The following is a 12,063-nucleotide window of genomic DNA, read 5'->3' as shown; positions in this document are numbered from 1 at the left end:
TGTGCTGTTATATTAGCCAAGTGTGCTAGCTACACTGATATTCTGTATTGGTCTGTTTAATAAGTATTTTACTGTATTCTGTTGCAGTTTCACAAATATCTCAAGTAAACTTCATGGAAGTAACAAAGCTGTCTCCTGGAGTTCTTGGGACTGTTTAGCTGAGTGGAACATAGTCCATGACAGACAATTAAAGCAGAAGTAAGCGATCCGGTCGTTTTGGCTAACTTCTTGTCAGCCGATGGAGTTAGCAGCCCCCGCCCTCGTCATGGATCTATTGGTCCTCGTCCCTACGTCACCACATTCACATTCATCCCTTGGCTGCACACACAGCCCTTCATGCCGTTCTCTCTCCTCATTGGATAAAGGTTGTAGGATACAAGGAAAGTTTTCTCCTCGGCTTACAGCAGAGCAGAGTGACTGACAGACCCGTGTTTCAGACCAAACACTCTATAGAAGTGATTGCTGTCGGAAGATAGAACTATTTAAGACTTATATTAACACAAATATTCCGCTTACTTCTGCTTTAATAAACTAGATCCATTATAAACTTACTTTATTATTTAATTTCTTTAAATTGCAATGATTATAGCTAACATTTAATGAAGACCTAAAACTCAGGTTCTCAAACAATTTGAATATTACAAAAGACCAATTAAAGGGATAGTTCAACATTTTGGCAAATTGGCCCATTGCCATAATCGTTATAGTCATAGCAGTAGGTTCATTACCTTTAATTGTCGGTGTAAGCTATTTTTAGAATGGTGGAGCAGAGCCGCGAGCTGCTCAGAGCTACGCCACGGAGGCTCATGAAATTTCTTGGTTTCCTTCATCAAACTCATCAAATACAAAATCCAAAAACTCCAAAGCGCTTTCGTGGACAAGTTGTGACCTGCACAATCACCACGCTATGAGATAATAATGGAACGTTATGAAACAGAGCCGTTTTCGATGTAAATACAGAGTCTGCTTGCTGAAAAACTGTTCCTGAACGCAACGCGCATCAGCGGTTTTGCATGAATTTACCTCTAAAACAACTCTGTCTGGTAACCTTCCATTATTATCTCATAGCGTGGTGAATGTGCAGGTCACAACTTGTCCACCAGAGCGTTTTGGAGTTGTTGGTTTGTGTATTTGACGAGTTTGATGAGGAAAACCAAGAAATCCCATTAGCCTTCGTAGCGTAGCTCTGAGCAGCTCGCCACTCCGCTCCGCCGTTCTAAAAATATCTTGCACCAACAATTAAAGGTAACAAACCTACTGCTATGACTATAGGGATTCTGGCAATGGGCCAATTTGCCAAAATGTTGAACTATCCCTTTAAGAAAAGCATTTTTAATATGGAAATCTTGTCCTTCTGAAAAGTACGTCCATCTAAATGCACTCAAGGTTGGGGGTATTTGTCTTGAACTTCTGGAAATGGACTTTTCCATCTAATTTATTGAGATTCACCAGTGAAAAGATGTGGATGTGTGAGGTGTTAGATGAGTCTTGTTCTCTGGCCATAGGGGGCGCCGTGCCGCCCCATCTCCATGGGGCAGGGCCAGGAGGTTCACGCTCGCAGGCTATTGGCCAACAGCATGACGGACGGCGGCTGGCTCCTCCTCCAGAACTGTCACCTGGGCCTGAACTTCCTGGACGAGCTGCTGGACACGGTCACCGCGGCAACACCGGAGACCACGCACAAAGATTTCCGGGTGTGGCTGACGACCGACGTGCACCCGAGGTAACTGACACAAAACTCTGGTAATGGAGTCTTATAATGTCAAGTTTGTCCTGAGGATGGTGCTAGAGGCAAGTTCATGTGAGCTGGGTCAGTTCAGTGTGTGTGTGTGTGTGTGTGTGTTTGCAGATTCCCCATCACCTTCCTACAGTCATCCATCAAGTTCACCAATGAGCCTCCCCTTGGTAACAAAACATTTCTATTGTTGCTATAATGATTTTCATGTGTTTCATTGTTTTTTCTTTTCTTTTTTAAATTATTATTATAATTATTATTATTTTCACAAAAATGTTATATATACTATCGTGATATACATACAAAATTAAACCAAAAAGGAGGACTACAACAAAAACAGAGGTGAAAATTATTACCATTACCACAATCCAAGACCAACCTTCACCCTGGCTCAAAAGTCCCCACCCACATTCAAAATTTCAAGGGATATTTCGCAAATTCACCCATTACCATAATCCCTACAGTCATAGTAGTAGGTTTGTTACCTTTAATTGTCGGTACAAGCTGTTTTTCAATCGGCAGGGCAGAGATACAAGCTGCTCAGAGTTACACTATAGAGGCATATGGTATTTCCTGCTTTCCCTCATCAAACTCATCAAATACACAATCCAAGAATTCCAAAAACGCTCTGGTGGACAAGTTGTGACCTGCACATTCACCACGCTATGAGATAATAACAGAACGATACGAGACAGTTGAGACGAGTTGTTTTCGAGGCAAATGCATAGCCGGCCCGGAACTACATTCCAGACACGGCTGCTTGGCGGAGTGACTTCAAAAGTAGTTCAGAGTATTTTCTTCGTATGCTGTAATGTTACATAATTATGTTATTATTTCATAACTTGTCCACCAGATCATTTTGGAGTTGTTGGATTGTGTATTTGATGAGTTTGATGGGGGAACCCGGAAATACCATATGCCTTCGTATGTCTCACGTCTCTGCCCCGCCGATCGAAAAACAGCTTGCACCGACAATTAAAGGTAACAAACCTACTGCTATGACTATAGGGATTATGGCAATAGGCGAATTTGCCAATATTGAAATCCCTTTAAGTTCTGTTCTTTGTTTCTATTAATATTTTTTCCTATTTCAGCAACATTTTCCCACCATACTTATAATGTTATTCAGGTTCTTTCATGTGTTGTTCCTGGACTTTCCTTTACTCTCACTCAGGTATGAAAGCCGGTCTGAAGAGGACTTTCAGTGGTGTCACTCAGGACCAGCTGGAGATCAGTAACCTGCCTCAGTGGAAACCTCTGCTCTATGCCTTGGCCTTCCTGCACACCACGGTTCAGGTATCTGTTCCATGACCGGTCTCTCCACTGGCTCAGAGCGTCAGCATCACTGGTCCGTCCGTCCCATGACCCGATGTCCCTCTGTCCTCCTCTCAGGAGCGGCGTAAGTTCGGTCCTCTCGGCTGGAACATCCCGTATGAGTTCAACCAGGCAGACTTCACCTCCAGCATGCAGTTTGTCCAGAACCACCTGGACGACCTGGACGCCAAGAAAGGAGTGAACTGGAGCTGCCTGCGCTACATGCTGGGTCTGTACCTCCACCTCAAACTGAGCAGCACCTTCAGTAGACTGGCAAAGCTCACATCACCTCTCCACTGTCAGAGCTAATAGATCCACGTTTAATAACACAGATGAGTAAAAGATGTTGATGATAACTTTATCACGATAGTTACAATTAGCTTCACAGAAAAATATAACCTGATGAGCGAGTAAATAGAGTATCAGACAATCAAATAAGAAAAGATTATAAATAAGCGACATATCAAACATCATTAACTCATTGAGTGCCATTGACGTATATATACGTCAATCAAAATCCAACGCTTGAGTGCCATTGACGTATATATACGTCAAATGCACTTTTCTGCGGCTGGTAAATGGGGACGCTGTTGCGCACACTGTGAGTAATTTTGGGGCTTCTGGGATGTGTAGAACGAAGAAGACTGTAGATCAGAGCAAGAAGTGAAGAGGAAGGAGAAGACGAGTGCGATCGGTACAGAGATAAAAAAAAGTTGGGAAAAGTTTCTATTTCTAGAGAAAAACGACGGGCAGAGCCTGGAACAAGTGTAACGTGGAGCTGGAGGAAAGCTTAGCCACGGATGCTATTAGCATAGCTCCAGCATGAAGTGACCGGAGGAGGCAGGAAAGGTAAACTGATCTAGATGATCAGCACCGAAATGCCGACGCGAAAGCGGATCGCGGAGTCAGTTTCACCAGTTGCTGTAAACCGACGTCGTGACGACGAACCGAGAGATCAGCGCGGTGCGTCGCTGCCGCGGCCGCGTCCAGCAGAGAGGCTGAAGACGCCATGACGTCTCCCTCCCTACTTCAGAGACGAGGGGAAGCAGCAGGAGGAGAAGTAGGAGAGGGGAGGGGCAGAGAGGGGGTGAGGGGAGGGGGGGAGGAGGGGGTTAGGAGAGGGTGAGGGGGCAGCAACTGCAGGAGGAGTAGGAGAGCAGGCATCACTCTGCAGAGTAAGACTCCTACTTGTTGTATTTTAGTTTTTTTTTTTTTTGTACAATGAAAAAACATGTGAAATGAAATTTTCAGATGTCTTACATGTTTTTGAAGCCAAAATTAAAACGGATAAATCACTGTTTGTCTTGAGAGACTCTCTTTCACAAAAATGCATTTTTCTCAGCTTTCTAGAAAAAATGTGGTCTTTTTGGTGCAACCAGGCTCTATTCAACTTAAGATAAATTAAGAATGGAACAAGGTACAAACAAATGGTTTTTCCCTAGTTAAATAGAGAGTCTCCTCTTTCCTTTGAGCTATTTTGTGTTTTCAGAGTCATAATACAAAATATTCTCTTGGTCTTAAAATATTACTCAAAATGCCCCGAAACGCTGGCACATGGCACTGGCCATTTTATAAAAGGGCTGGCACTCAATGAGTTAAAGGTGATGTGAAAAGATCAGAATTACTCAATAAACTCTCATTTTTGGCCAGAAAATGTATATTACAGTGTTTAATTGGATCAGTGAGAAACATCCCATTGTAACTCAGTGGTACAAAGAAATGTTTCCTATGGAAAGACTGAAGTGCCAAATTAAAAGGATGGACATGGCAGCCTCTAATGGATTGCCTGCCTAATATCTAAGAGAAATGATACAAGAGGGAAACATTGGCTTAGATGGTCCCAGACTGAGCTGACCAGTGATAAGAAATATCTCTTAACATAGGTTGTTGTTCCCCCCTTTTATTTTATTTTATTCTTTTCTTTTCATTTTCTACTTTATCTGAATTTTGCTTTTTCATTTTCTCCCCTAGCTCAGACCACTACTTAATGATGTATGCTTATATGCATTGTTGATAAGTAAATTCAGAAAATTAAATAAAATCTGAAATAAAATAAAAAACACATCACTAAAGGTAATTGGGGTGTTTTATCAAGACATTTGAATGAGGTCAGTGAGTAACAGTGTCTGTTCTGAGCTTGGACAGAGCTCCAGAGGGAGCTCCAGCTGAAGATGGGACAGAGAAGTCTGATACCTGATACTACAAAGAGACAAAACACAACACAGGAGAAGAAGACAGGATGTGAGAAGAATTGAGACAGCAAGATGAAACACAGAGGGACATGATAGAATATGAGACATGATATGATGAAGACTTGAAGGTCCAGCACAGTAAAATCTCAAACAAGATGGAACATAATGAGATACATACAGGATGAGATAAACGACACCACAGGCAAACATACTTCAGCCTGGATGAGACGGACGAGACAACAGGATTTTATTCTCAGATATTTTTAGACAGACATGTTTAAAAGGCTTCCCCCTGACTCTCTCCTCATGTCCAGGTGAGGTCCAGTACGGCGGCCGAGTCACCGACGACCTGGACAAGCGTCTCCTGAACACCTTCACTCGCGTGTGGTTCAGCGAGAACACCTTCAGCGACAAGTTCTGCTTCTACCGGGGCTACAGCGTCCCGGCCAGGCCCAAGACGGTCCAGGACGTCCTGCAGCACATCGAGACCCTGCCGCTGCTGGACTCACCAGAGGTCGGCTCATTGTCCAAGAGACAAGTTCACCATGGAGATCCACCTTTACTTTACTTTACTTTATTTGTTTATTTAGTCGGGACAATACATATTAATGAACAGTGAGTGCTAGAGTACCCACAGTAAATACACTGGATTTAGCACATGTGCTAAATTACATCCGTAGTCATGTATTGTACAATACAAGAGTTAACATAAAAAGTCCATAAAGACGGAGGACCAGTAGATAACAAAAAAAGTACATTTACATAGTTACAGGGTTGGACATGATTCTCTGAATTGTAAAAAAATATATATATATACAATCTATATAGCTGCGATTAAAGCAGAAGTAAGCGGAATGTTTGTGTTAATATAAGTCTTAAATAGTTCTATCTTCCGACAGCAATCACTTATATAGAGTGTTTGGTCTGAAACACGGGTCTGTCAGTCACTCTGCTCTGCTGTAAGCCGAGGAGAAAACTTTCCTTGTATCCTACAACCTTTATCCAATGAGGAGAGAGAACGGCATAAAGGGGCGGTCCTCTCTGTGTGTGCAGCCAAGGGATGCGCGTGAATGTGGTGACGTAGGTACGAGGGCGGGGACTGCTAACTCCATCTGCTGACAGGAAGTTAGCCAAAACCACCGGATCGCTTACTTCTGCTTTAACATGATTGACATGACATTGAAATATAAAAATATAAATCTATACAGTTGTGCTTGACATGATTCGTTGAATTATAAAAAAATATATATCTATACAATTGCAGTTGACATGATTCATTGAAATATAAAAATATATATATCTATACAGATGTGGCTGACATGGTTCGTTAAAATATAAAAATATATATCTATATAGTTGTGATTGACATGATTAATTGAGAAAAAACAACAACATATATTTACACATGCTTGGGCTAGATTTACTTTCACCAGACCAGCATCAACATTCTTCTACCTTCTTCTTGTCTGCAGGTGTTTGGGCTCCACCCCAACGCTGACATCACCTACCAGACCAACCTGGCCAATGAGACGCTCAGCATCATCATCAACATCCAACCAAAGGACAGTGGGGGTGGGGCTGGGGAGACCAGGGAGGCCAGTGTACAGAGACTGGCCAATGAGATGCTGGACAAGCTTCCACCTGACTATGTGCCACATGAGGTGAGGCTGAAGTGTTGACAAAGCTCAGAGCCTCAGTGAACCAGGAAGACTCCACCTGAGGACAAATATGAGTCAACAACTATGATATTAAGAATTAACACATTTTATTGATTTAAAGCAGAAGTGAGTGATATATTTGTGTTAATATAAGTCTTAAATAGTTATATCTTCCGACAGCAATCACTTACATAGAGTGTTTGGTCTGAAACACGGGTCTGTCAGTCCCTCTGCTCTGCTCTGAGCCGAAGAGAAAACATTTATCGTATCCTACAGTTTTTATCCAATGAGGAGAGAGAACGGCATGCAGGGCTGTGTGTGCAGCCAAGGGACGCCGTGAATGTGGTGACGTAGGGACGAGGACTGTTATGGTGCGTTCAAGGAAACTCGTATTTTTCCGACCGTGAAGTGGTACCAGTTCGATCTGGTACGAGTTCACCGGTCGGAAGTTACGAGTGGCCGTTATAGTGACTTTCACCAGTAAAACAGGTCGGAAAAACACGAGTGGGTTGCCTGGAACGCTACAAAGTCGTAAGTTGTGACTTGAAGCTGTAATTTACGATTTCAAAAGCCTGCCTGGAACGCAGCATTAGCGAAAACGACCGGATCACTCACTTCTGCTTTAAGTAACATCTTAAATCTGACATTTTCTACAGTTGATCTTATTCAGTGTTGATCCATAAGAAGATACAGTGGTGGCCAATATTATTAGATTACTTGGCATATTTCCAAGGTTTTGGTTGCTTTGATTGGATGATTGGATTGGCCATAAATCATCATTACGCTCTATAAACCACAGAATAGAGCCCTCAGAAGAAGACTTAAAGGGATAGTTCAACATTTTGGCAAATTGGCCGATTGCCATAATCCCTATAGTCATAGCAGTAGGTTCGTTACCTTTATTTGTCGGTGCAAGCTATTTTTAGAATGGCCGAGCAGAGCTGCAAGCTGCTCAGAGCTACGCTACAGAGGCTCATGGGATTTATTGGTTTTCCTCATCAAACTCATCAAATACACAATCCAACAACTCCACAACGCTCTGGTGGACAAGTTGTGACCTGCACATTCACCACGCTATGAGATAATAACAGAACGTTACGAGACAGAGTTGTTTTCGTGGTAAATACAGAGTCTGCTTCCTGAAAAACTGTCCCTGAAGGCAATGAGCATCAGCGGTTTTGTATAAATTTACCTCTAAAACAACTCTGTCTCATAATGTTCTGTTATTATCTCATAGCGTGGTGAATGTGCAGGTCACAACTTGTCCACCAGAGTGTTTTGGAGTTGTTGGATTGTGTATTTTATGAGTTTGATGAGGGAAACGCCAAGAAATCCCATTAGTCTCCGTCGTGTAGCTCTGAGCAGCTCGCGGCTCCGCTCGGCGGTTCTAAAAAATTGCTTGCACCGACAATTAAAGGTAACGAACCTACTCCTAACACTTTAGGGATTATGGCAATTGGCTAATTTGTCAAAATGATGAACTATCCCTTTAAGTCGTTTTCCTTACAAAAAAATAGGCTAGGCTTATTTCACTGTCAGTGTCACAAATAATCATGTTCCTTCACAGAAGAAGGCAAATTATTTATTTAAGTCTGGACCTCAACCCCATCAGGCAAATTCGGGGCGGGTTGTAAAAAAAAACTGGACAGATTTATTCTACATTCAAAGAAAAACCTTTAGCTTGAGTAGCATAAGGCATGATGGGACAACATTACTGTTGAAGTTCTCAGGAGCTTTTGACGGTATACCAGAGAAATGTGCTGCTGTATTTTGCAAAAGGTGGACATACCATACACTGGATAAAAACAGTAGGACACTTCATCTGACTGTGCTCAGAACAGCCATCTGCATGTTTCATGAACATTATGAAATGAAATTGTGTTTTGGAGGCAAAACTGACTGAATTCTGAGACATTCAATAATAATGTAGAATATTTTAGGGAAAACACTCAGAAAACCAAAATCCTGTATTATTGAATGGTGGGTCAAGGTGGGCGGGGCTTCATGACTCCTTTATTGTGACATCACAGAAGTCCTGACAACTGGTTTTACGGTTCAGTTTCTGAATACAGGCTGTGTGCATTTCACTGTGGACTGAGGCTTTGATAATGTACAGTATTAATATAGAACCTAGAGCTGCTCTAACTTGTGTGCTTTTTGATTTTCCTCTGCATGAGAGTAAATGACTTAATATGAAGGGATCAGTTGTATCAGCTGAAGACTGTCCTTTACAGAAACACATCATCACATCTCTGCAGAAATGTTGAGTAACTCTGAGTGTGTTTGAAAGGTCAAAGGTCAGCTGCAGAGGATGGGGCCCCTTCAGCCAATGAACATCTTCCTCCGACAGGAAGTGGACCGCATGCAGCGAGTCATCAGCAGCGTCCGGAGCACGCTGACCGACCTCAGACTGGCCATTGACGGTCAGTCGCCCCACACACACACACACATACAGTACACACACAGACCAGGACAGCATACTGACATCAGGCCTGCTCTCCAGGTACCATCATCATGTCGGAGGACCTGCGTGATGCTCTCGACTGCATGTTTGACGCGCGGATCCCTCGCCTGTGGCTGCGGCTCAGCTGGCCGTCGGCCACACTGGGCTTCTGGTTCAGTGAGCTGCTGGAGAGGAACCAGCAGCTCAGCAGCTGGACCAGCACGGGCCGACCAAACCAGTTCTGGCTCACCGGGTTCTTCAACCCGCAGGTCTGTTCACATGGTCTTTTTTTGTTTGTTTTTTCCTATCTCTCCCCCATTGTTTATTTTTGCTTTTAAAGCTTCAGTTGGTAACAGTTATTCAGTTGTATTTGCTGGAACTGTCACTATATTCTGATAGTTGGACATTAAATGGGTAATTTAGGACAAAATCCAACTCCTCTGGCTCCACCTACAGCCTGTGATCGTATTTGTCAAAATCCACATGACTGACAATTCTCCACCAATCAGGTAGAGGGAGCAGGAGGAGCAGCCGGAGCAGCCAATCACAGCTCGTACACGTTGTAGTAAGCTGACGAAAGTGAAAGTAAAGTTCACGACTTGGTCAGAAATTTCAAGCCGATACACCATCAACTCCCTCTTCTCACCTCTGTCAACCCCCCTCCCTCCCTCCACACACACAAGAAGAGTGTGTTTCATGGTGAGAGAGAGGTGAGATCGTTGTGGAGTCTGGTTGCTATGGATACAGTACGTCTTCTGTGGGTGCGTGCGATGGTGTATTGTCTTGAAATTTCCGACCAAATCGCAGAGTTTAGTTTATTTTAACTTTCGTCAACTTACCAACTGTAGCTTTAACCTCAGGCACACACAGAACAACACACACATTTATAAACACACACACATAATCACATACATATGCATGTACAGCACCGCTAACATCACAGCCCTTGTCTTTGTTATTTTTTTAGTTTTCTTGTCAATTCTTGTAATAAGTTGTTTTCTATGTCCCTCTATGTTTGTGTTTTTCCCCACCTGTCCTGTAACCATAGCACCTAATAAAAAAAAAGAAAAGCAACATGTGGTCTCAGTTTCATCCAGCTGAGTGTTTATTTCTGTGTGTGTGTGTGTCTAAGGGTTTTCTGACGGCCATGCGTCAGGAGACAACGCGGTCCAACCTGTCCAGGGGTTGGGCCTTAGACACAGTCACCCTCAGCAATGATGTCACCAAGATGATGAGGGAGGATGTGTCGGCCCCGCCCCCGGAGGATGTGGGCGGGGTCTACATCTACGGTCTCTTTCTGGACGGGGCTGGATGGGACCGGAGAGGGACCAAACTCTCTGAAGCCCCACCCAAGGTCAGTCTGGGTTTTATTTTTAGATATTAAATAATAATTGCTAATAATTGTGTAAGGAGTCAAAAATAAAATAAAAAGAAAGGCTAAATAAAATAATCAGCAAAATCTTAAAGGTATAATATGTAGGAATTCCCCCCATCTAGCGGTGCGGTTGCATATCAGAACATATTCTTGATGTTGCATTCACGTGAAATGGGGCAGACGTCAGACAGACAACAGACGCTGCATGTAACAGGATAAACAAGCCTCTATGTAAACAAGTGGTCCGCCAGCACAAGGCAAAACAATACAGGCCTGACAATATGTTGTCAGGGTGATGTCGTATTGTTTACCTGACCCATGTTTTACCGTCTTTCTCTGGTGGAGTAAAATGACATCCGGTTGGTTTGCCGACGGCCGTCTGCCTGACTGCACCTGAATGCAACACCAGTGCCTCCGTCCTTCCTCACACTACACAGTGGTGACAGTTTTAACAGGCCGAGCCCACAGCTCCGCTCAGTTTCTATGGTTACCTACGGTCACGCTGCCACTCAACGTAAAAAATGGCGATGCAACATGGCCGCCTCGGTTCAGTGCGTCGCCCACTTATGTATTTGTAACGACTTGTAACAACTCATTCTAAGGTACCAGAAAGCTTTCATTTGTATGCAGGTGGGATTCCACTTCAGTGAAATACGTATTTATGAAAGACATATTTGATTTTTGCTAATAAAAAGCCAAATAACTTACACACTGGGGCTTTAAAATAAAAAAATAAACATAATGTATAATATATAAATAATATGAATAAAATAACACATTTTAAATCTGTAATAAATTATATAATAAATCTTAAGGATCTAAAGAAATAATGTAAACTAATTTGAATAAATTAAATGACAAAAAACACATACACATAAAAATAAAGCAATGGATGATAAATAAGACGTTTCTTCCTGCTCTCTCCGCTCAGGTCCTCTTCACTCCCCTCCCTGTCGTCCACGTCTACGCCATCAGTGCGGCCAACATGGCCGACAGTAAGCGTCAGTCTGGGACGGTCAGCCTGTACTCGTGTCCGGTCTATAAGAAGCCGCGGCGCACCGACCTCAACTTCATCTTCTCTCTGCAGCTCAGGAGCGTGCAGCCGGTGGAGCACTGGACTCTCCGCGGCGCTGCACTGCTCTGTGACTGCAAGTGAGCTGCTGACTGTGAGTGACGGTACACAAGTTTATTGTTCCACTGCACAGGTAACGCTTGTGGTAAATGGGAACTTTTGATAGAATTGATATAGAAAATAGACCTGCTTAAACAATGACATGTACTGTATGCTGTGTGGGACCTGTATATCTTCTCTAAGTGTGAACTCATAGTGTCCAGTATCTGTGAAG

General features: G+C 43.1%; 1 protein-coding gene across 1 annotated transcript in view; it reads left to right on the top strand.

The window, feature by feature from the left end:
* The window catches only part of dnah5l (dynein, axonemal, heavy chain 5 like), a gene marked incomplete at its 5' end in the record, with an annotated part of 91,336 nt that extends 79,412 nt beyond the window's left edge, over positions 1 to 11,924 (top strand). The window contains 10 exons of the mRNA XM_083995324.1: positions 1,506 to 1,723; positions 1,850 to 1,905; positions 2,910 to 3,031; positions 3,128 to 3,278; positions 5,556 to 5,755; positions 6,714 to 6,902; positions 9,190 to 9,322; positions 9,403 to 9,611; positions 10,475 to 10,696; positions 11,649 to 11,924. Of these exons, the coding sequence (XP_083851450.1) occupies positions 1,506 to 1,723; positions 1,850 to 1,905; positions 2,910 to 3,031; positions 3,128 to 3,278; positions 5,556 to 5,755; positions 6,714 to 6,902; positions 9,190 to 9,322; positions 9,403 to 9,611; positions 10,475 to 10,696; positions 11,649 to 11,873 (1,725 nt within the window). The 3' untranslated portion in view covers positions 11,874 to 11,924. The remainder of the gene's footprint in view (positions 1 to 1,505; positions 1,724 to 1,849; positions 1,906 to 2,909; positions 3,032 to 3,127; positions 3,279 to 5,555; positions 5,756 to 6,713; positions 6,903 to 9,189; positions 9,323 to 9,402; positions 9,612 to 10,474; positions 10,697 to 11,648) is intronic.
* Positions 11,925 to 12,063: the final 139 nt, after the last annotated feature.

The sequence above is a fragment of the Trachurus trachurus genome (assembly GCF_905171665.1).
Source record: "Trachurus trachurus genome assembly, chromosome: 20".
Taxonomy (NCBI): domain Eukaryota; kingdom Metazoa; phylum Chordata; class Actinopteri; order Carangiformes; family Carangidae; genus Trachurus; species Trachurus trachurus.
The sequence above is the reverse complement of the archived record's forward strand: the minus strand, read 5'-3'. Positions and strand labels throughout refer to the sequence as shown.